At 45.4% G+C, this 25,240-nt stretch overlaps 1 protein-coding gene across 1 annotated transcript in view; it reads left to right on the top strand.

Annotated features, from left to right (window-relative positions):
• The window catches only part of PTPN11 (protein tyrosine phosphatase non-receptor type 11), a 50,577-nt gene that overhangs the window by 20,728 nt on the left and 4,609 nt on the right, over positions 1-25,240 (top strand). Inside the window, exons 4-12 of the mRNA XM_060192663.1 lie at positions 855-951; positions 5,569-5,648; positions 5,763-5,921; positions 9,800-9,931; positions 13,073-13,227; positions 14,564-14,631; positions 15,134-15,285; positions 22,346-22,458; positions 24,742-24,843. Of these exons, the coding sequence (XP_060048646.1) occupies positions 855-951; positions 5,569-5,648; positions 5,763-5,921; positions 9,800-9,931; positions 13,073-13,227; positions 14,564-14,631; positions 15,134-15,285; positions 22,346-22,458; positions 24,742-24,811 (1,026 nt within the window). The 3' untranslated portion in view covers positions 24,812-24,843. The remainder of the gene's footprint in view (positions 1-854; positions 952-5,568; positions 5,649-5,762; positions 5,922-9,799; positions 9,932-13,072; positions 13,228-14,563; positions 14,632-15,133; positions 15,286-22,345; positions 22,459-24,741; positions 24,844-25,240) is intronic.

Genomic DNA, 25,240 nt, shown 5'->3' with positions numbered 1-25,240 from the left:
TCTTTCTTTCTTTCTTTCTTTCTTTCTTTCTTTCTTTCTTTCTTTCTTTTTCTTTCTTTTTATCTCTTTCTCTGACTCCTACTTTCTATCAAAAAGGGGAAAAAAAAATAAAAGAAGAAAAATGACCACTGGGAATAATGGTGCCATGTAGGCACTGAGCCCAGTGATAACAGTGGTGGTGGTGGTGGTGGTGGTGGTGGTGGGGAGACAGTCATGAGGAGAGGGAGAAGGAGAAGAAAAAGACCTTCATACTTCCATTATCTTGAACCAAAAAATTCCCAGTACTTGTGTGTGTGTGTGTGTGTCTTAACATTGTTAGTAGGTTCATAGAAACTGTGACTTTAAGTGAAATGACACACAACAAAAGCAGGCCCTCTAATCGTGGGTTTTTTCAGCTTCAGCCAGGATTCTTTTTTCCCCCCTCATCAACATTATAAAAAAAAAAACGATGTTGTCTGAGGACCTGTAGTACCTTATGCAATTGCAAACATAGAGCATATATCACACAGAGTTTTGGAAGTTTGACCTTTTCACTTGACTCGCTGATCATCTATCCATACATTAGGTATTCTCCTAGGCCATCTTTAACAATGGCTGCCAAACATTTATTGTTTTACAAATGAATATTAGTGTTCTTTTGGGAGCCCTTTGCTGTTGAACATTATGCATTTCCAAAGTGTTTGCCGCTATTGATGTCAAGTATTAGAGCGGACATTCTAGTGATGGTTGCTCCCAGCTCTCATCATTCCCCAGGATAAGCTCCTTGAGCACAAGTGCTGAACCAGACTATATTGTGATACTTCTCATGTTTGATAAAAACTTTCTGCTTTTTCTCTCCCCCCTCTTTTCTGTAGACACTACAGCAACAGGAATGCAAACTTCTCTACAGCCGAAAAGAGGGCCAGAGGCAAGAAAATAAGAACAAAAATAGATATAAAAACATCCTGCCCTGTAAGTACTGCTGTTTAACTTGGGAACAGACCCTCTTGAAGACTTGGCTTCCGAGCATCTCTGTAACGATCCCTGGGGGCTGTGAATCCTATTCAACAGATCTGAGACCTTCATCTCTTAATTTGCAAACTGTCTCCAAAATAATCAGCCATGGCAGTGATGGCTGGATGGACAGCCTCATTCACCAAGTCCTTGGGATGTTGATTACTGACTAAAATGGCCACCAGGAGGCTTCGAGGATCTTTATTTCTGTCTGTTGATCAATTTTGTCTGCTATAGGGATTGCTGGGCTGCATGTGTACCTCAGGGGCCTGGACTCTTGTCCTTGTTCTGCTATCCCTGGTCCATGGGGCTTTTGGGAGGAACACTACTTCCTGGGGTCTCACATCTGTATCTGGGGGCGGGGGACGGACAGACTAGATTCTCCTGAGAGTGCTTCCAACTATTTTGCTCCCTGACACCCTAAGACCCAACACTCCAGAAACAGGTCCATGTCTACACTTTACTTTACTCAGAAGGAGAGGATCTTGACATGAAACAGTCCCTTTGCCTTTGATACCCAGATGGTGCCAGGTGGGGATTGAGGCCTGGAAGAATGTAGGTTTTGGGTGAGGGTCCATAGATGGCTCTAAGCTCTTACTATGCTGTTACTCTCCACTTGAGGAGGGGGACTCTGTGCCAGACTCGGCACCTGTCACACTTCCTCTACACTGTACACGCACATGGCAGGTATCCTTAGCATCCTTAAAAGGATGGATTTTTATCAAAGTTGCATGTGGCAGTAAGTGGGAAAACTGGCACTGGAGCCCCAAAGTCACTGCTCTTAGTGCTACATTCTGCTGTAGAAGCCCCCAGCTGGGCCAAATAAGGCAATCCTTTTGGGGGAAAGGAAAGAACACTTAATTAGTTATTTTAGCCAGCATACTGCTCAGCTCTGATTTGTGATGGTGCTGGGAATTGCACCTTGAAGCCTCAAGTATGAAAGTTTTTTTCCCCCCCATAACCATTATGCTGTCTCCTCAGACGAAGAAAAATCAAAATGTACTTTTTCTTTTCTTTCTTTTTTTAAATCAGAACACTACTCAGCTCTGGCTTAGGGTGGTACTGGGGATTGAACTTGAAAACCTATAGCCTCAAGCATGAAAGTCTTTTTGTGTAACCTTTATGCTATCTTTCTGGCTCCTATATATACATTTATTAATGAGAGTGAGATGACACTACAGCATTACTGTGGCATTTGCAGTACCAAGAGCAAACTTAGGACCTTACAATGCAAGTCCTGTGCTTTACCATTGAGCAACCTCCCCTGTTACTATGTAGATTCTTTATCTCAAAAACAAAAAAAGTGTGTGTGGGGTTAAATCTGATGTACAGGTTGATGTTAATGCCTAATGAATGTATCCAACCTAAGACAAGGTTTTGTTTGTGTATATTTTTCATGTAATATATTCATAATATATGTATACATACATACATTTGTGTATGGCTATATTCTCCTGCTCAAAGTTTTGAGTAGTTCATGAGGTGCATTAAATTAGAGAACATTACTCATTACTCTGATGTCTCAGGTCACAACTGTTTTGTCAGACATTATGAGTCCACTGTGTATGTGTAGCACAGTCTTTTTCTGTATACATATGTCTCCATATGTAGTGTGTGTACCACATCCAAAAAGATTTATAAAGTGTGTTGAGGGAGACAGAAACATTTTTTTTTTAATTTTATTAATTTATTTTCTCTTTTGTTGCCCTTGTTGTCTTTTTATTGTTGCTGTCGTTGTTATTGATGATGTTGTTGGATAGGACAGAGAGAAATGGAGAGAGGAGGGGAAGACGGGGCGGGGGGGCGAGAAAGACACCTGCAGACCTGCTTCACCACCTGTGAAGCGACTTCCCTGCAGGTGGGGAGCCAGGAGCTCAAACTGGAATCCTTACGCCAGTCCTTTTGCTTTGCGCCATGTGTGCTTAACCTGCTCCGCTACCGCCTGACTCCCGACAGAAGCATTTCTAACATTGAGAAAAGGCAGTGAGGAACTTGCAGAGAATCAGTTGGAGCCACAGCACAATCCTAATGACCTCAGGGAAACCTTCTCCTTTTTCTATCTGAGTTTCTCAGTCCTGCTCAGGAGGCCTGATGGTGCTGTTTAGTAAGATGTAGGGGTGTAGGGAAAAGATGAAGAGAACAATAGTATGTAGTATCTAGAGCATCACTGCCTTTTCCTCCCCTAAAGTCCCACTCAGAGACCGGGGAGGTAGCTCAGCAGTGGGGGAAGCTGTGTTTGACCCTTGGCACAACATAACAGCAGAAAGACTAAGAGCAGATGGCCACCATGGATGGTGGAGTGGTGCTTTGATCTCTCATTGAAAAAAGGGGGTGGGGTGGGGTGGGGGCTGGGCAGTAGCATAGCAGGTTAAGTACACATGGTGTGAAGCACAAGGACCAGCGGAAGGATCCTGCTTCGATTCCCCAGCTCCCCACCTGCAGGGGCGTCACTTCACAAGTGGTGAAGCAGATCTGCAGGTGTCTTTCTCTCCCCCTCTCTGTCTTCCCCTCCTCTCTCAATTTCTGTCTTATCCAACAGCAGCAATAACAACAACAATAATAACAAGGACAACAAAATGGGAAAACTGGCCTCCAGGAGCAGTGAATTCGTAGTGTGGACACCAAGCCCCAGTTATAACTCTGGAGGCAAAAAAAAAAAAAAAATCTGCTCAGATGTCCCCTCTGATTACTGTCTTACTTCACTAAAGCTGAGGAATTTGCAGTAAAGATCCATTACTCTATTGTGATGTGCAACTGTTTTTGTCTTTTCCACTGTACATAATGTTGCTTAGGTTGGGCATATTGTTATTTGAGCAATTCATATACTTCTGTGCAGAAATTATTCAGTTGATAAGATCAGGATCTTATCGTCTAGGTATTATATTTTTTCTTTGCTTCCTTGAAAACAAACAAACAAACAAAGACCCCGAACAAACAATACAAGAAATGAAAAAAAATCCTTTTTTTGACCTGGGAGATGGCACAGTGGTGAAATACAGGACTAGTAAGCCTGAGATCTTGAGTTTGACCTCCGGCACTGCAGATGCCTGAATAGTGCTCTAGTTCTCTCTCCTCCCTCCTTGCTTAATGAATTAATAGGACTGAAAAGACCAAATAGCTTAAGAGAACCACGTGATGGAAACCTTCAGTTGCATTCCGAAGTGGAACAGAACAAAGAACTTCACACAGCCGTCATCCAGGTTCCAGAATGTCAACTTAAGTTTTATCTTAATTCCCTTGATATTCTGATTCACTTCTCTGTCCCCACGCTATTTTGAGGCTAATCTTAGACTTCATGTTATTTGTCAGTTCTGTGCTTTTCCTTTTTCAGTTTCCTCAAGATTTACTTTATTAATTTTTTGTGAGCTAAAGAGTTTCCCATAAGAGAGAGGGAACAAATGAGTGAGAGGGAGAGAAAACACCAAGGATTGAACTGCTGTGTAGTCTCGTGCTTTCTCAGGTGAGCTAGTTCCTTGGCTGCCTCTTCCTCTTTCATTTTTTTTTTTTCTTATTTTGAAAAAAGTCTTACACATTTATCAACATGAGAAAAAGAAAACCAGTACATCACTTTAGAACATATGCTGTTGGGGATTGAACCTGGGGCCTCATGTTTTCAATGCTGTAATGACTGCACCACCTCCTGGGACATGCCTCTTCCTTTTTTTTTTTTTTTTTTTTTAATATTTATTCCCTTTTGTTGCCCTTGTTTTATTATTGTTGTTGGATAGGACAGAGAGAAATGGAGAGAGAATGGGAAGACAGAGAGGGGAGAGAAAGATAGACACCCGCAGACCTGCTTCACCACTTGTGAAGTGACTCCCCTGCAGATGGGGATCCGGGGGCTCAAACCAGGATCCTTACGCTGGTCCTTGCGCTTTGTGTCACGTGCCCGTAACTCATTGCGCTATCGCCTGACTCCCTCCTCTTCCTTTTTTTTTAAGTAAATTTTTTGAAATAATTTTAGACTCCCAAGAAGTTAGGAGAACATATAGAGGGTTTCAACATACTCTTACTACCCAGCTTCTCCCAGTGGTGATATCCCACCTATCCATAACATGTTATCAAAAGCACGACTTTATTTTTACAGGAAGCATTGTGAGGCATCATGTGGTACTCAGATCATTGTTGTGCTCATATATTTAATGCAGTCTTGCTGACAGTGCCTGAGGCATGAGTGACATTACTGAGTCCCTTCTCAGACCCAGTGGTTTCATTTTTATTTAGACAGAGATGAAAGAGGGAAAGGAGGATAGAGGAGAGATGCTATAATACCACTCTGCTGTCCCTGGAATCTCTACCCTACTCCCCCACCCCCTTGTGCTGGTACCATCTATGGTATTCTCATGTGGTGCTGGGACTTGAACCCAGGACCTCACACATGGTAAGGTGTACACTTTATTGTGTGATTATTAGTTGGCCCCTGTTGTATTAATTTAGGGTTTACGTATACATATATAGTATGGTTTTATCATTAAACAGACAAAAGTTGGACTAGGTTGAGAATTAAGACATTTGGACTGACTTGCCCTATGGAGGTCTGAATACTTTTGTGACTATGGTCTCTTTTTCTTCCAGTTGATCACACCAGGGTTGTCCTCCATGACGGTGACCCCAACGAGCCAGTGTCAGACTACATCAATGCGAACATCATCATGGTAACCCGGCTACGATACCTCACTGCTTATTATCACCATTTATACTCAACACTTTTTCTTGTGCCCTAAAAGCACCTTTCAGATATTTGAAGCCCTTTCTTTTTAAATTTCTAGCCTGAATTTGAAACCAAGTGCAACAACTCAAAGCCCAAAAAGAGTTACATTGCCACCCAGGGCTGCCTGCAGAACACGGTAAATGACTTCTGGCGGATGGTGTTTCAGGAGAACTCCAGAGTGATTGTCATGACAACGAAAGAAGTGGAACGAGGAAAGGTACATTAATACACTCACACAAAATAGTTTCGAACCGGACACGTCAAGCTGATCGTGCTAACTGTTGAATAAAAAATTAGGCTTTCTCTAACTGAACTTCAGGAAAAAGGGAGCAGAAGGAATTTGATTATGGTGTGCCTTGGTGGGGTTTATATTCTCTTCCTTTTTCCATCCCTTCCCTCCCTTGGTATTTTGAGAAGGCTTTCATTTTCTCCATTTATCAGAGAAGGAAGTTAGAAATTAACTGGGGGGGGGGGGGCGCATAAGATAATAGCTTTTCCTGAAGGTCACAGTCAAATAGATTGTGCATCCCAGAAAAGTGGAGGAGCAAGAGAGGGAGGGCCCACTCAAGTTCATGGGTTTCGTCAAACACTGAATTTACTCAGGGTGGAGAGAAAAAGCACCCGTTGAAAAAGGAGTGTTATTAAATGACGCCTTTCATTTCACTACTAGTGAGGCCAGATCTGGTGAATGTGAAGCAGAGGTCTCCTCCAGCACCTCCTGTAGTGACACTAGGCATTGTTGAGTTAATGGACACATCAGAATATTTCTAGAATTTCTGTTCCAGGTAGGACAGAAATTTCTATACCTGCCTGAGGTATAGAAGGGAAAATGGAGCCACCTGCCCTCTCCATTGCCCAGCTATAGCTGTGGGAGACTTAGGTGTTCTGGAGAGAGGATTCTTGAATTGCTTCAGAGGAATCAGTATTGAGCCCTTCTAGAAGAGCTGATATAAGTTTCTGGAGTGGTCCCAGAAGTGGCACAGTGGATAAAGCATTGGACTCTCAAGCATGAGGTCCTGACTTTTTTTTTTTTTATTGTTGTAGTTATTGTTGTTGTTATTGCTGTTGTTGTTGTTGGATAGGACAGACAGAAATGGAGAGAGGAGGGGAAGACAGAGGGTGAGAGAAAGATAGACACCTATAGACCTGCTTCACTGCATGTGAGGTGACTCCCCTGTAGGTAGGGAGCTGGGGGCTTGAACCGGGATCCTTAGGCCAGTCCTTGCAGTTTGTGCCACGTGTGCTTAACTCGCTGTGCTACCACCTGACTCCCGAGGTCCTGACTTTGATCCCAGGTAGCACTGTACCAAAGTGATTTCTGGTTCTTTCTCTCCCCTCCTATCCCTTTCATTAATAAATAAATAAAATGGGGGCCAGACGGTAGCACAGCAGGTTAAGCACACATGGCACAAAGCGCAAGGAGTGGCTTAAGGATCCTGGTTCAAGGCCCTGGCTCCCCACCTGTGTGTGTGTGTGTGTGTGGGGGGGGGGTCACTTCACAGGTGGTGAAGCAGGTTGGCAAGTGTCTGTTTCTCTCCTCCACTCTGTCTTCCCCTCCACTCTCTATTTTTGTCTGTCCTATCCAACAACAATAGCAACAATAACAACAAGGGCGACAAAAATGGCCACCAGGAGCAATGGATTTGTGGTGCAGGCACCAAGCCCCAGCAAAACCCTGGAGGCAATAATATGTGTACACGTACACACACATGCACACGCACACGCACACGCACACGCACACGCACACGCACACGCACACACACCTCATTCCTCACCTCTCCTCCCAGTTTCTGATGATTTTAGTGTTTTTGTGGACAGGAGGACAAAAGATACCCCTTTCTCCCACACACAGTCTTCCTGTCCCCACCCCCTACCGGAGAAAGCCAGATGGCAGGTTCCCTTTGATTCCTGGGGTTAAATTTAGGAGCTCAGCATCAACTATCACACTTTGGAATTTGTTTATCAAGGTTTAAAATATCAGAGTTTGGAAAACTGGGAGGAGGGCTGAGGTAGTCTGTAACTGAAGTCAGCTAAACTATTTTCAGGGATGTGATTTAATTTTTTGTTCTCTCTTATTGGCCAGAGATCATCAAAATTGATTGAATAGTAAGAACATTGGGGACAATTAATATTGAATGTGTTTATCTTGGTAAAATAAAAATTGCATCAGATATGTCAGAGGTATTTGCACCTACAAAATACTGGAGGGAAGCTGAGTTCTAAATAACTACAAATAAAAGACCATGTAAATAAAGCCATATATATGTTTGTGTGTATGTATATATGTATAAAAAGACCATACCAGGGCTAGAGAGGTAGCATAATGGTTATGCAGAGACTTTCATGCCTGAGGCACCAGAAGTCCCAGGTTCAATCTCTCCTACCACCACCAGCCAGAGCTGAGCAGTGGTCTGGTAAAAAACGAAACTGTACCATTCATTCATTCTGTTGAAATTTCTTTCTACTGTGTTTTTTTTCCCTTTTGATTCATTGCTGACTAGTGATGTCTACAGCTGCTCTCATATTTCCAGTTTTACAACTGTGAACTTCTGTCTACCTATTACACAAGGAATATTATACCTGTGTCCTGCTGGTTTTAGGACGTGAGCAATATGGGTGATTGTTCCCCGGAAAATAAAAAACAAAGCATAAAAGTGTTCTCTGCCCAGTACATATCACCTAGTTGCTATTGACTCGCCTCTCATTGAGCAAAGCATCTTCCTAGGCAGAAAGAATGATATTTTTGGTGCTGTGCTTTTCCAAAGCCAGCAGCTATTATGGGCACGGCATTTCTAGACACCCGGTTAAGAGAAGGTGACATGTATAGTAGGTATCAAATAGATCTGCATATAGAAAAAGCAGCTGGTTCAAACCTCCGTAGGCTGCTTTTCTGTGCTGGAGTTTCTCACATGGGTAGATGAGGTACAGAGTCCTCCTACGCAGGTGTGGAAATGAACCAGACCAGCTGACTCACTGAGTAGCCCAGCCACCTCCAGAGTCCTCGATTGTCTTCCCTGCAGAGCAACGGGCAGGTCTGTAGAAATTGGAGCTCAGTGTTTGGAGCTGTTGCTGCGGGTAGAGCACCCAGTTGCTATGCCTGAGGCCCCAAAGGTCCAGGTTCAGTCCCCGGCATCATCATGTGCCAGAGCTGAGTAGTACTCTGGTCTCTTATTTAAAATAAACCTTCTTGGGAGTCAGGCAGTAGTGCAGTGGTTAAGTGCAGGTGGTGCAAAACACAAGGACCAGCGTAAGGATCCCAGTTTGAGCCTCTGGCTTCCCGCCTGCCCAGGAGTCGCTTCACAAGCGGTGAAGCAGGTCTGCAGGTGTCTGTCTTTGTCTCCCCCTCTGCCTTCCCCTCTTCTCTCTATTTCTCTCTGTCCTATCCAACAATGACAACAATAACTACAATAATAATAATAATAAAAAACAAGGGCAACAAAAGGGAATAAATATTAAACAAACAAACAAACAACAACCTTCCAGGGCTGGGTGGTGGTGGCATACCTGGTTGAGCACACATGTTAGAATGCACAAGGACCCGGGCTTGAGTCCCTAGTCCTCACCTGCAAGAGGAAAACTTTGTGAGTGGTGAGGCAGTATTGTAGGTGTCTGTCTTCCTCCCCCCTTCCCTCTTGATTCCTGGCTGTCTCTACCCAATAAATAAAGCTAATTAATAAATAAACTGGAGCCAGACGGTGGCTCAGTGGGCTAAGTACACATGGCAAAAAAATAAATAAACCTTCCAACAAAAACAAACAGCAAGTTTAATGGTTACTAGACAGCACCTTCATACCACCTTGTCCCTTTTCCTTTCATCTTTGCTTCATTCGAGATAAATAAGCAAGCACTCGCTCTCTGTGACCTTCGGCATGGACCAAACAACAAAGCTTACCTTCTCTTCTTACTTCTCCCTGCTTCCTCAAACACCTGCTTTTCTCATTCCAACTCTTCACCCCCCTTACCGGAAATTCAGGTAGATACGAGCCCAGCCATGTGAGCAGCATTTATTGCAAGACCCCGGTGTTTGTGTTCTGCTGTTGAGGTTCTTATTCCAGTGCTCTGAGATTAACTGCCTTTTCCCCTGACCTCTTCCAGAGTAAATGTGTCAAATACTGGCCTGACGAATATGCTCTGAAAGAATACGGAGTCATGCGTGTTAGGAATGTCAAAGAGAGCGCCGCTCACGACTATACGTTACGAGAACTCAAGCTCTCGAAGGTTGGACAAGTAAGTATATTGTCGTATTTTAGAGGCTTCAGGAGCTGTGTCTGGTGTGCGGCCATCGGGCTGTGCAGGTGCTTAGAATCATTCAGGCATCTGCTCACTTGTTGATTCAGGACCATGTGCCGTCCGTGTGCCAGGAGCTGTCTGGTACATTGTGGGTACCATACTTGTGACGAATAGTGAGATCCTACTGACAGATTGCAAACAAGACAGACACAGTGTCTGAACTCATAGGCCACAGGAGGATAGGAGATTCAGATGCAAAGAACCAGCTGTGCCTGGTCTGGGAAACATCAGTAACTGAACACTTGTGACTGGAGTGATAGGCCTCTCTGAAGGAGTGTCACTTGAGTTGAGACCTGGAGGTGGAGGAGCCAGGCATCTAGAGAGTCCAGAGAGGAGGAGTCCAAGCAGAGGGAGCAGCGAGTGCAAAGGCCCTGTGGCCTGACCAGTGATCAGAGTCCATGGCACCAGATCTGAATTACATGTAGTTCAGGTTTATCTCTGTGGTGGCAAAACTTTATAAAGGTTTGGATTTGGATCTCATGGCTAGAGAGACTTGCTTATTCAAGGTCTTTTGGGCACAGAGAAATGAATGAAGCATGCTCCGGGTCTGAGAAATTACAGCAGCATAGCAGCGAGGAAGCTGTGTGTAGGGCAACTGTGCTCAGAACAGACATAGGCTAAGATATGCGTCTGGCACGTGGGGTAATTGGAATACTTGACCACTTCTGGCTGGGACACCAGGTATGCAATCTCAGAAGAGGGTTCATGGAAAAGATGGAGGTATTGTGAGCCACAATACTGAAGTGTGGACTTGAGGGAAAACAAAACAAAACAAACCAACAACAACAACAACAACAAAAAAAAAACCCAAGATTGACAGGGGGTAAGCCAAGTGAAGAGACAATAAATAAACCTGGGGTCAGAGTTTGTTGGCTCTAAGTTGGACTGAGTTTTGTTAGAACTTCAGTAGGTTGGAAAGATACTTTGATACCACATCAAGAAATGTAGACTTTATTCAGTAGTTGGCATGGTACATGGACAAGCTGCATGTGTGTGCAGTACTGTGCCAGGAAGGTGTCTAAACTGCCCAGGTGAAGGGATTAGGTGGGGGTGGCTTGGTGGCCTGGTGGGAAGCTCCTGCAGTGTGTGGTCCAGATCTGATAGCTTCCTCTTCCCCACATCTGTTTTGTGGCCCTTCTTACTCCTTTGGAGAAGACTATTATGTTAAGTGCCATCCATTTCCTGAATAAACAGGGTTTTGAGTCAGAGTGTTTGGAGGCTCTGTGGCAGAGGTGAACGAGGTACAAGATAGAAGGGTGGGCTTGGACTGTCTCAGTCAAAGATGCTGGGGTGGTGCTGGAGGCAATGGAAAGAGGTGCTGCTGGAGGGAGGAGGCTGTGAAGGGACTTGACAGTGCTGTGAAAGGTAGTGTTTGCCAGTTTCCTAACTTGAGCAGTGAGGAGGGAGGACCAGTGGTCTGGGGACTAAACAGCCAGAAACTTTTTGAGAGTGTGGCTCAGGCTAAGTTAGGTGTGTGTGTGTGTGTGTGTGTGTGAGAGAGAGAGAGAGAGAGAGAGAGAGAGAGAGAGAAAGAAAGAGCAGAGCAGAGCATAGCATTGCTCCACCACCCTGGAAGCTTCCCCTTGGCATAGTGCTCCCATGTACTGGCTGGGGGCTTGAATCAGCATCCTTGAGCATGACAAAGTGTGCATTCTATTTGGTGAGCTCTTTATTAACCCTGGGTTTTGAGCTTCTTTTTTTTTTTTTTTCAAAGTATTTTTATATTTTATACACATCCAATAGAGCACACACACTGCCATACACAAGGGGGTTTTGAGCTTCTGATGCCACAGGGACTACATTTCAGTTGAGGCGGGAGAGAGTGGAGGTTTAGTGTATAATGTTGGCAGAGCTGTGAGGAGCTGGAAAAGGTAGCTGCCAGGGAGAAAAGAGGGAGAAATTTAGAGGCCTTGGCAAATGGTCACTGAGGTTCAGGCTGTGCAGGCAGTTGGGGGTGGGGTTCCCCCACCCCCTGACTGTCCTTAACTGTCTTTCAGTCTTTGATGTCCTGAAGCTCGTTGGTGGTGACCTGGGCTAGACTGGCTACCCTAACTCATTATCACATTTTTTTGATTCTCCTTTTAAAAATGTCACTTAGCTCTGGTGGAGTGCAGGTATGTGGGTAATGTGTGTAGTGACGAACAGTGCTGCTTAATGACCTAACTGTGTCCATCTGGGGCCTGGCACTTTTTGGTCTTCGTGGTCACGGCGCCATAGCTGGCCGCCTAACACCAGCATGCCAAGCCGCTTACTGCTGGCTGAGCAGAGGCTGTGTGCTTAAAAGATCCACTTAATCTCCATCGCAGTTGTGCAGGAGAGAAGTTATTAGTCCCATTTGCAAGTGAAGAAACTCAAGGCTTAGCGATGGGGTAGTAGTGCTTAGACGGTGGGACCTGGCCCTAAATCCTGCCCAGTGGAATTTTACACATCATGACATTATAATTTTAAACATTATAATTTTCAACATCATGACATTATAATAAAAGTGTGTCAGAGGGGACTTGGGAACAAAAAATACAAAATGGGACAAGAGTCTTTTTTTTTTTTTTTTTTTTGACAAGAGTCTTTTAATGTGATGCCACCACTGAGAGGCCTCCCTGGCCCATTTTTCACTCATCATTTGAGAGAAAAGGAGGGAAAGGGGGGAAGACAAACCTTACACAGCACCTCTCTAGTGTGTGTACTCCTGATACCCCCATGTGGTGCTGGGGCTGAAACCAGTGCCTCAAACTTGCTTTGCATACGATTTACTGGCTGAGCCTTCGACTGGCCCTAACATCAAGAGTCTTGAGATTCCTGTTTCCTCCTTCCCAGAGGCCTCAGTTTCCCGCTGTGTGGAGCTATACACAGATGAGGAGGACCAGGCATACTGCCTGTGGTAAGCTCTCAGACAGTGGCTCCTTAAAAAAAGGCTTGTTTGGCTACACACCTTGGTGACCCCCTACCTCCCCTCAGAAATCACAGAGGAGCTCAAGGGCATTTTGTTTCTTATGGGATCTGGGGAAGGTGGGGCCTAGGCCATGCCTCAGCCCCTTGATTTATTTAATTCTTTTCTGGTTTTTCTTGGCTCTACTCCAGGGGAATACGGAGAGAACCGTCTGGCAGTACCACTTTCGGACCTGGCCGGACCATGGAGTGCCCAGTGACCCCGGGGGTGTGCTGGACTTCCTGGAAGAGGTCCACCATAAACAGGAGGGCATCATGGATGCGGGACCTGTGGTGGTTCACTGCAGGTGACCAGCCCATCTCTTCTACCCCCCTCCCCCCAGCTCTCTGACTTTGTAAACTCTGACTTTCTCCCAGAGGCATGGGTACTCAGGGATATTCAGCTTCAGAGCATAGTCCTTATAGATTCTCCAGCTCTGCCAGGTACTAGGGGTGGGAGCAGGGCTGTGGGTGGTAGACACAAGTTTCATTCTCAAGGAGCCTATAGTCTGGTCATGTGCACTTGGTTTCTTTATTATTATTATTAATATTACTAATTTTTAAAATTATCTTTATTTATTGACTAGAGACAGCCAGAAATCAAGAGGGAAGGGAGAGATAGAGGAAAGAGACAAAGATACCTGCAACACTGCTTCACCACTTGCAAAGCTCTCCTTGCAGGTGGGGACTGGGGGCTTGAACCCAGGTCCTTGCACATTGTAACATGTGTGCCAAACCAGGTACAACACCACCTGGCCCCTTGGCTTCTTTTTTGACACGGTAATTTTGGGTCTCTTTTTCTGACAGTGTTCTATTCTGCCACCCTAGCAAGATCACTGTTTTCCTTAAGAGTAAACTGGCTTTTTTTGGATTTGACCTGCTGCCCACCCAGGCCTCCTGGGGCCATGCCCATCACTCCTGTACCAGACCTGGCAGGCCACTGGTGTCCCAAGTTTGGGCTTGTTGATTCTACTGGGGAAAAATCTGCTTTGCTAAATCTCAGTTCTATGTTGGACAAGCAGGTGTGTGTGAAACCTAACTGTAAATTCAGGGCTTTTTTTTTTTTTTTTGAAGCTATTACTTAATTGAGCCCTGGTTCCTGGCCAGCCTGAGCTCAAGTATTTTCATGCATACTCATCTATGAGCTTCACAATAACCCTGCAAGGTTGGGTAGGGAACATGTGCCTGTGGGTGGTGTGTAACACCTCAGATCACTTGGTCTGGCCCTGCAAAGGCAACCAGGACTTTTTTCACAGCAACAGTAAGTGCTGATTTTTAAGTTAATTTTGTATGGCTCACAAATGATGTTATAAATATTCTAGTGGCCCTGGGTAGAAAAAAAAGGTTCCTCACCTCTGCTGTGAGGAGTCTACAGTTCTGACCATTTCACAGATGAGAAAACCAAGGGTGTGAGAAGCAGAGGGGCTTGCCCTGAGCACATTGTCCCAGAACAACATGCTCAGGTGCTGGCTGTCTCATGCCAAAGCCCTGTGCTCTTTGCCGATACATTTTCAAATAGAAACTATCATTTAACTATTCCACAGAGCAGAATTGTTGCCGTTAAAGTTAGTGGCGTGGTTGTGTGTAGAAAGCCCTCATTTGTAGTGATTCCATTGTCATTGCTGTTTGTCCTTCCACCCACAGTGCTGGAATTGGCCGGACAGGCACATTCATTGTGATCGATATCCTTATCGACATCATCAGAGAGAAAGGTAGGTCATCTGGAGGGTCAGAAGCTGCTCTTCTGATTTCCAGTTGATGGGGGAAAATAGCCTGTGGGAGAGAATGGTCAGAAACCTGCCTCCCCCTTACCCCTTAAGATGTATTTCATATAAGATACACAGAGAGTTTATATGAGAGAGAGAGAGAGAGAGAGACAGAGAGAGAAAGAGAGAGAGAGAAGCTGGTGCATCAGCTCAGTACATGAGACCCCTGGGGTCGAACCCAGAGCCTCAGACTTACAAGTCCTATGCTCCATCAACTGAACTTCTGGATTTCCCTGGCTGCCAGCCACCCAGATGTCAGTCACAGAATCTTCTGGAATCATCAGTATTGGTCAGATGGCCAGTTGTTCCACAAGCCCCTGGAACACATCTTGCTGGAATGTGAGAGAGCATGTCTGTCTGATCTCCAAGTCTGCTCGGAGCCGTGCATTCATCCTCTCCATCCTGGCTCTGTGGTTTCCCCTGACACTATCTGGTGCTTGCCTTGCAGGTGTGGACTGTGACATTGACGTTCCCAAGACCATTCAGATGGTGCGGTCTCAGAGGTCAGGGATGGTCCAGACAGAAGCACAGTACAGGTTCATCTACATGGCTGTCCAGCATTATATTGAAACACTACAGCGCAGGATTGAAGAAGAGCAGGTACTGCTGGCTAGCCTTCTCTCACTTCCCTGGGCAGGCTGGATGTACTCTCCCTTGGAGCTTCTGGAAAGAAGGACAGGCTCTGCCAGACTGCTGTCTTTATTTGGGAAGGGCTTATCTGGAAATGAGTAACTCCTTCTGATCTTTCCCAGCTCTGATTTTTCTGGTGTGGAATGGCTGAGGCAAGGGCTCCCTGCTGTCATCTTGGCCCGACAGATCAGGGTGCTGCCCCCCCACCTTCCAGCCCCCTGCAAAGGTCAGGACTTTCCCAGGCTCACGTGGCAAGCTGAAAACACAAAGCGTTCATGTTGCCAGCCTGTCCCTGCTTTGATCCAGGCCGCCTTGATCCCTGTCCCGTCTCTTAAATGGATGCCTCACTCTTCACAGCACATGGAAACCTGAGCCCCCAGCTTGGGAAAGCTGGGAACAGTGAAATTTCAGTTGCAGTAAGACGTGCATAATGAGGAGAATGTGGACTTGGAGCCTTTCCATGTGCAGCTATTCATAACAGACACAAAGCTGAGTAATTAGGGACATGCTGAGATGAGATTGCTCTTTTGGGGGAATCTCTGCTTATCTCTCCCCTCTCCCCCCAGCCTCGTGGCGATGCTGCAGATGGAATCATCTCTACACATGACTCTGTTTGCCTGCTTTTCCCAGTTTGTTGCCTTCTCAGCTTCTCAAAGTGGAAACCAAGTACCCCCCTTTCTCTCTGAGACAAAGAGGCAGAGAGATAGTGTATGAGAGACAAGCTTCCTTCAGTGCTGTGGGAGCCAGGCTCAAACCTGGTTCTCACTGTCCAAGTGAGCTATTTTGCTAGCCCTTAAGCTCTTCTCAAAGTGGGATCTGCTGCCTAATAGATTTTTAGCCCTGCCGAATAGCAGCCACACCATCAGAGCTTGTCTAGTCAAAGTAAGATGCCCGTCAGTGTGTTTACTTGGTCCTTACTCTGCATAAGTGTATCCCCTTGGTTGTCTCACTGCACAGTGGTGTCTTCAGATACTGTGTGTCTGTAGAAATGTAAGGCCATACAGCCAAGCTACTGGGTTTGAATGATAGGGTTATTTTAAATCTGACTCGGTGTTATTTTCGGTGCTAGCACCTGTTCAGATGGTTACTGCAGGCTATTTGCTGTTTGCTTTCCAGTTAGACTTAATTTGGGCTGGGAGTAGTTTAATCATAAAATCAACCAAAGAGAAGGACTCTTAATAAATACCAAAGAGAGGGAGTCGGGCGGTGGCGCAGTGGGTTAAGCGCACGTGGTGCAGAGCACAGGGACCGGCGTAAGGATCCCGGTTTGAGCCCCCGCCTCCCCACCTGCAGGGGAGTGGCTTCACGGGCGGTGAAGCAGGCCTGCAGGTGTCTGTCTTTCTCTCCTCTCTCTCTCTGTCTTCCCCTCCTCTCTCCATTTCTCTCTGTCCTATCCAACAACAAAGCAACGTCAACAATGGCAATAATAACCGCAACGAGGCTGCAACAACTAGGGCAACAAAAAGGGGGAAAAATGGCCTCCAGGAGCGGTGGATTCATGGTGCAGGCACCGAGCCCAGCAATAACCCTGGAGGAAAAAAAAAAATTAAAAAAAATATATAAAAATAAATACAAAAGAGAATGCAGCATAGTTGCTCGAAATGGGGAAGTGCTCAGGGGTGTCTTGAGTGCAGCATGTATCTTCTTGGAAACACTGGGTGAGGGAGTGGTGTGGGAACAAGGTTCTGTTTCCCTTGGAAGCTTTGGTTTTCACCCTCATTTTGGAGAATTTAGGGACTTCCCCTCTGAGCTTTCATTAGCACTTCAGATCTTAGTATTACCACGGATGGTCTTTCTCACCTAAAACCTGAAGTTGGAATTTGGATTCAGGATTTTAAAACTTATTCCCCCCTCTCTCCAGGGCTGTCACAGATTATCTGATTCCTCTGCTCCTTGTGGGCTCTTTTTAAATTAGAAGGTGAAAAACAGAGGAAGAGGGGAATAGATAGGGAAAGAAAGAGAAGAGGAGAAACACCACAAATCTGCTCCACCGGCTGTGAAGTTTCCCCATGCACCTACTCCCACGTGAGACCCCTCCCTCCCCTCCCCTCCCCTCCCCTCCCTCCCCTCCCCTCCCTCCCCTCTCCTCCCTCCCCTCCCTCCCCTCCCCTCCCCTCCCCTTTCCTTCTTCCTCTCTTTTTTCCTTTCTTCCTTTCTTTTCTCCTCCTCCTCCTCCTTATTAAACAACTCCTTGAAAATGATTAAGTATCATCTCAAATCTTACACAGTGACCCTGGGCTGGCTTTGAAAACCCCCCCCCCCAGGCCATTTTAAGGCCAAGATGCAGAAATTGCACAGCTTCCTAAGAAAAAAGGTGAAATAGTAGTATTTATTTGTGTGTTCAAAGAAGGTCTGGCACGAGGCAAGTGCTTAGGAGATGTTAAGCTGTTTTCATTATTGTGATAATTGACCTTTAACTCCATCTGGAAGAGAAATTTTCTTTTATCTCCTGATTTGTGACACTGATACACAGTTCTTGTGTATACATAAACCAGTGCTCTGGTTCTGTCAGTTTCTTTTTCTCTGAGTTCTGTCTTTTAATTTGGCTCAGTTGGCTAGAATTCACTGTCAGTGCTCAATCTTTTCCTCCCTTCCTCCCTCCTTCCCTCCTTCCCTCTCTCCCTCCCTCCCTCCCTCCCTTTCTATACTGTATTCCAAAATTTTGCAAGTTTGGACATGGTTTTATATGTAAAGGTGGCTTAGCAGTGTATAAGGTTCATGAGTCATCTGTTTCTTCTTTAAATTTTTACATTTTTAAAATTATCTTTATTTATTGGATAGAGACAGCCATGAATCAAGAGGGAAGGGGGTGATAAGGAAAAAAAAAAGACATCTGCAACACTGCTTCACCACTCACAAAGCTTTCCTCCTTGCAGGTGGGGACCAGGGGCTTGAACGCTGGTTTTTGCATATTGTAACATGCACTCAACCAGGTGCACCACCACCTGGCCCCTCTTTCTTTGTTCCCATACAGATTTTTTTTTTTAATTAGGCCACAGCTTTGGTGTCATGTCAGTTTGATTATCCTCCCTTAAATGTGACTGACTTTTTCTGCTGCGAAAACCAATCCAGGCAGATTCTTTGTTTACTATTGATGTGAGGGAGATGTCAAGGTTTCCCTTTGTGCCCCTTGCAGTTGTACTCCCCCTCACCACCCCCTTCATCTTAACCAGAGTGCTGCTCAGCTCTGGTTTATGGTGGTGCAGGAGCCTCAGACATATTCTTTTGAATAACCATTATGCTATCTTCCCTATGTGCCCTTTGAAAATGCAAGATCCAGCTTTTTCCTTTTTAAATTGTGCACGTTAGAATTTTTTCCTCCTGTACTATTTGTTTCTACTTTCAGGAATTCTCTGCATCTAATCTCTTTCTGGCTTCCTCTATAACATGTGTGTATCCTATTACTAGTGCTTTAGTTTGTTTTTCCTTAACCTGTCTGGTACTCCTTTCTATGTTCTCAGTTATTTTTACTTTCAGCTTGCCTTTAATTGGCCCTGAATGTCTTTAACTTTTCTTGTGCTCTCCTCTTTCGTTTCATTGCTTTGACAGCTTGTTCATCTCCTCTGTAATCTTAGTACTCTCTGATTTGAGCCCTTTTTTATGGAAGCTCATGTCTGTAAAGTCTGTGATAAATGCAGAACTGTTGGCCTTTAGCTCTTTCTCTCTTTTTTTATTGTTGTAGTAGTTACTATTGTCATTTGTTGGGCAGTACGCCAGCTTCCCCCTGCTTATCCCTGGGGTCTATTTACATAACCAGTTACCTAGGAACCGCCCTGACTGCAGGGCATTGGTTTAATCCCCGCTGGTTCACGGTGTCTTTTTGCTCCGCCCCCCATGTCTTTTGCTCCGCCCCCTCTAATAGTCACCCTGATTTCCACCAGTCTCTCTTCGCTCCACCCTCTCTACGTCACATCCTGTTTCCACCTTACTTGGCGAGTATATATATACAGCTGCTCTTCTGTTTTAACACACTTGGGATTGCCTTCCGGCTCCAAGAGTTCCAGAGTCTATCTCCTGCGAGTACCTGATCCCTCTCCCACGCAGTAGCCTAGGCTGGCTCCAGTTGAGTTCTCTCCAACCAGAGAGCACTTGCTCCGGAAGAAGCACCCTTAGGCTCTCCCGGCAGTCATTGTTATTGATGCCATCATTGTTAAATAGGACAGAGAGAAATGGAGGGGGAGGAAGAGAAATATAGACACCTGCAGACCTGCTTCACTGCCTGTGAAGCAACCCCCTGCAGGTGGGGAGCTGAGGGTTCAAACCGGGATCCTTAAACCGGCCCTTGCACTTTGCGCCATGTGTGTTTAACCCACTGTGCTGCTGCCCGACTCCCAGCTCTTTCTCTTTCTTTAGTTTCTTCTGTGATGTGTTTCCTACACTTGCTTCCCCCCAGCCCCCAGCACTGCTCAGCTCTGGCTGATGGTGGTGCAGGGGATTAGACCTGGGGACTTTGAAGCTTCAGGCAAGAAAGTCTCTTGGAGTGACCATTATGCTATCTACCCCCACGTTTGACTTACCTTTTATCAACTTTTTCCTTTTGGCACCTGCTCCTATCTTTCTCTGTGTCTGCATTGACTCATTTCTGAATGGTTCCTTGGGGGGTGGGGGGCAGCTGGTTTGGGATTGTTGTCTGGATGCCCAGTCACCTTTGCCCTGGGCGCACGTCCACTGTGGGTGTGCACCGGGTCATTGTGACACCTTGCAAAGCCCCTGTAGACAGAGGGTTACTGGTACTCTCTCTCTGAACCTGCTTTGACTCCTAGCCTGCCCAGTGAGGATGATGGCTGAGGACGGCAAGTGGAAGGTCTCTGCTCTCTGCCACACCCTCCCCACTTCTCCTAGGCTTGCAGTGGTCCCCCCATGCCCCAAGACCTTTCTGTTCATGTCTTCTTCATGGTAGGTGTCTGCAAAACACTCTCACCTGCAACTTAGGTCCTTTTCCACTACTATGCACTAGTACCCCCAAACCTGTACCCCACTTCCCTCTTTCTTCCCCAGAGTCCTTTGTTTTGGCACAGTACACCAAGCTCTTCTTCATGCTGCAGCCTGAGCAGGTACAAGTGAGCTCTCAGCCTCCTCTAGCCCTTGGTCCCACTGTCAGAGTATCAGAGCAGAGGTGTGCACTGGCTTTTGGTGGAGTGACAGCTGTCCCTTGTTTCGTGTCCCCCTTCCCTTTTTTTTCCTTTCTTTTTTAAAAGATTTTATTTATTTATTCATGAAGATAGAAGGAGAGAGACAGAAAGACTCAGACATCAATTTGGTACATGTGCTGCCGGGGATTGAACTCAGGACCTCATGCTTGAGAATCCCAACGCTTTTATCCACTGCGCCACCTCCCGGACCACCCTTCCCTTATTTTAAATTAACTTTTGGTTTTAGTCATTTTGAGTGAGAGTAGGAAAAAGAAACTTCACTGGTGGCTTTAAATTTCTCTCATGTTTCACATTTTATTTTGAAAGGTTACAAAGTACAGCGCCCCATCCATATCCAGCCATTCTGTTTTGTCTCATTTCTTTTTAAGCCCCTTTCTAACAAGTACAACTGAAGCGCTTTTGAATCCCACACCAGTCTAACCTAGAGCCCAAAGGCAGTGACTAGCTTGTAGTCTCTTTATATTTACAAATATGCATGTGGGAATCTATACATAACCTATAATGGTGCTTGGCATGTCTAGGATGTTTAGCCAGATGCTATCGTGCTGTTTTCTTGTTCTGCAGTTTGTGTTTTCCCTTTTAACATGATTTGTGAAGTCTCTTTTGATACATAGTTGCACACAAACACACCCACCCACCACCCCCCTTTCTAATTTTTAAATATATACATATATGTTTTTAAATTTTTACCAGAGAACCGCTCAGCTCTGGCTTATGGTGTTGCAGGGGACTGAACCTGGGACTTTGGAGTTTTAGGCATGAGAGTCTCTTTACATAACCATTATGGTATCTACCCCACCCTTTGCACATTTTTTAAAAATTGTTCCTTTGCACTGTTAATATTTCATCTGTGGTTAGGGTGTCAGTGCCTCATGTACATTTGTTCTCTTGTGTCCATTATATGACCATGCCTGCCCATCCCTGGACCAGTCTCTTCAACTCACATGCTTGAGTGTCTCAAGAAGGGCAGGTCCGGGAGGTGGGCTATGTGCCTTTTCATTCGCAGGAGGGACTACAACTGGCAGTAGTACTGCCAGCACTGACCAGTGGGCACTGAAGGGCTGGCAGCAGCTGGCTCTTACTGGCAGTGAGTCCAGATCCCCCCATTATGTTGGTGTTTGATTTGGGGGCCTTCCTGATACTTGCCGATTCCTGCGCAGCCCTGTAACAAAGTCAGCGTTATGTAATGATGAGAATTTGACATCAGATTTTTGGAGTAGCTTGTTTCTGGGTGGATTGAGGAGCAGGGAAGAGTGATAAATCACCTGACTGGGAGCACTGCCAGGCACGGTTCACTCTGGGTCTGAGATGAGATTGCTGCCCACTGCTTTTCTGTGTCTTTTTTTCTTTACTCTCCCTCCCACCCCCGGGTGTCATTGGAGCTCACGTGGAGTTTTAAAGGTGCAAGGGGCTTTGGGGGTGTGTGTGATAAAATGAGTTATCCCTGACAGGCCTGCTGCCTTGTGTACTTGTACACCATCTTTATTTTTGGAGCTCTTTTCTCACCTGTTTACCTGAAAGTGATTAAATGCACTACAAGGGAACTATGAAATAATTAGATGTTAATGTGGCCAAGGAAGTGTGACTTTTCCCTTAGCCTCGGGCAGCTACATATGTCTGTCAGTAACTTGTTACTGCTTACCTTTCTGTGCCTTTGAATTGTATAGTTAAAAGTTCTCTTTTACCCAGATGGTATATTTTACATTGAGGAGAGGTGACTTCTCAAATGTTTGGTCAATAGAGCAATATTCTTGAAAAGTTCATCCTGACTGTTTCATCTTCTCACTTTCCCTCTTCCTTTGGTGAGATCACCTTTGTGCTTCTTTAGTCCTTTCAGAAAGTCACAGCTCCTCACATATGCAACCTTCACCTTTCAGAAAAGCAAGAGGAAAGGTCATGAATACACAAATATTAAGTATTCCCTAACGGACCAGGCAAGCGGAGACCAGAGTCCCCTCCCACCTTGTACCCCGACGCCATCTTGTACAGAGTAAGTAGTTGCAAAAAAGGTTCTTTCCCCCTGAACACAATCCTCTAGCAGAGCCTCGAAGCCTCAGCCTTTGCAGCCCACCCTTCTATCAGTCTACACTCTCATTGCCCAACAGATTACTTTAAATTTCTCTAAATGGAACGTTGCTTGTTCCGCTCACAGGGATTATGTGGGATTGTAAATATACCAAGTGGTGACTCTGAGAAGAGTCCCTTCTTTTTGCTCAGCGGGGCCTGTTGTAGAGGCAGCAGTACCCCTTTTGTTGGGTTCTGGCTCATTGCTAACTAAAAAGTAATTAAATTCCCAATGAACGTGCAGATACAACCACAAGTCTGTCATTTTCTACACTCAAAGGAAATCTGCTTTGTATGTTTAAAGCAGGGGTGAGAAAACTGTAGCCCCTGGACCTTGCTGGGCCTTGGCCTGTTTTTTGTACAGCATATGGATGCTTTTTAAAAAGTCATATTAAGGTAGTCGGATGATAGCGCAGTGGGTGAAGCACATGTGGCACAAGCACAAGGACTGGCTCCCAGTTCGAGCCCCTGACTCCCCACCTGCAGGGGAGTTGCTTCACAGACAGTGAAGCAGGTCTGCAGGTGTCTATCTTTCTCTCCCCCTCTCTGTCTTTCCCTCCTCTCTCCATTTCTCTCTGTCCTATCCAACACCGACAACATCAATAACAACAGTAATAACTACAACATCAATAAAAAAACAGCAAGGGCAACAAAAGGGAAAATAAATAATAAAAAAAGGGAAAATAAATAATAATAATAAAAAGTCCTATTAAAAAAATAATCACAAAGAAGTATATGACAGAGACTGTGTATGGCCTACAGAGCCCAAAATATTCATCCTTCACAAAAAATACCTTTACTGATGCTTTGTTTAAACTGAAACGTGACAGGAACTGATTTGTTAAATTGATTATGAATAGCAATTGGAAGTCATTTTTTCCATGTATTTGAAAGTCACTTTCTGCCACAACATTTACGCATTACCTCCCACCCCCACCCCAAGAGTCTTATCTGTTTGCTTCCATGTGGATTTTTAACCCCCTGCTGACTTTAATACTTTATATAAACACTCTAGGTAGCATCTACAAGACCTGTATTAACATTTGCTTTCTACTTAACAGTGAAGTGAAATGATAATTGCAATTCCATCTAGCATTCTCTCTACCATACCAAGTTGCCCCTTCCTCCTGTCTGCTTCTTTTTGTTTCCAGTGGACTGACTGGAAAAGTTGATATTTTTAAGTACCATCTGCAGTAATCTGCGGTGGGACCAGTATGCCAGGCCTCTGAGTCCTTGCCAGGAAATTTTTCCCACATATTGGCACAAGAGCACCTGCTCTGATGATCTCCTCGTTACAACAGTGGTTTGCCAGTGACAAAGTGGGCCCTTGCCTCCTCATTCATCTCCCTCCTTGTGGGGTACAGACCTAGGGTGCCCCAGATCCCAAGCCCCATCTGGCTTTCTCATCTGAATAGCATGGCTTCCGGAGATCCTTGTCCTCCTGGAGGACAGAGTTCAGGTGTTCTGATGAATTGAGCTTCATCCCGGAGCACTGAGTCACCATTGAACTTCATCGATCCCCTCTGGCAGCCAGATTCAGGCTAAATGGATTACTATGGGTCCTGCCTGACTGCTTTGGGAGGTCGTACCCTTCAGACCTCCCTTTCTTTATGTATATGCCCCCTTCCTTCTAGGTCTGACTGTGATCATGCTCTGTCAGCCTGGAAAACAACTCATTTCCTCTAAACCCCCCCAGAATGAGGGAACTCAAGACTTGAACTTGGCCACTATTCCCCCCCACCCTCCCTGCTATGTGGTGAGAATGAACTCAGGCCCTTGCACACGATACCACCAGTGAGCAACTTCCCTAGCCCAATATTTTCACTTCTTAGTGAAAGAGAGAGAGAGAGAGAGAGGTGAGAGTACATGAGTCATTAAGAAGAGAGACACCAAGACCCTGCTCCATTATCCATAGAGCCCACCCGGTGCTGTCCATGGGGTTCCCGTATGTTTTCAAGGCTCCAACCCAGGGCCTCAGCACAGAGAGGCATATGTTCTAGTGAGTAAGCTGTTCCCCACCCCGTCACTGGACTTCATAGTCACATTGCTGTGTGTTTATTTCTTGTCCTGGACTGCCAGCTCCTGGGGCCAGGAACTGTGTCTATATCATAGTGTGTCCCCAGAGAACTTGGTATGTGCTTAGACCACATATCCTGTGTGGTCTGCATTTTGGCTAATGCCTTCTCTCTCTCTCAACTTTTCTTTTCAGAATGAGAGAAGATAATGCTCGAGTCTATGAAAATGTGGGTCTGATGCAACAGCAGAAAAGTTTCAGATGAGAAGATCTGCCAAGATTTCGGCACAGAAATAGGTATTGATAAATTGATTGGCACTGGAGGGTGAACCCAAATCCTCACACATGCGCAGTACTGTTGCAGCCTCTCAGAGCAATTCTCTCTCTCTCTCTCTCTCTTTCTTTCTTTCTCTCTCTCTTTCTCTCCCTCCCCCCTTTTTTTTTTGAGGAAGATACACAGACAGGATACACTGCAGCACTACTCTGCCATCCATGGAGCTCCTCTGGTTTAGTCATGGTGCTCTCATGTAGTGCCAGGACTCGGACCCAGCTTCTTATGCATGTGAATCATGTGCCTTACTAGTTGAGCTATCTCCTGGCCCCAGAAATAGGTAATTAAATAGAAGTGCTCTACTATTTGTTTATATCATCTGTGACATTTTAAAGCAGGCAAATAATTTGTTGAGTATTTCAA

This window comes from Erinaceus europaeus, chromosome 6 (assembly GCF_950295315.1).
Source record: "Erinaceus europaeus chromosome 6, mEriEur2.1, whole genome shotgun sequence".
Lineage (NCBI taxonomy): Eukaryota > Metazoa > Chordata > Mammalia > Eulipotyphla > Erinaceidae > Erinaceus > Erinaceus europaeus.
Note: the sequence above shows the minus strand (reverse complement) of the source record. Positions and strands in the feature narration are given on the sequence as shown.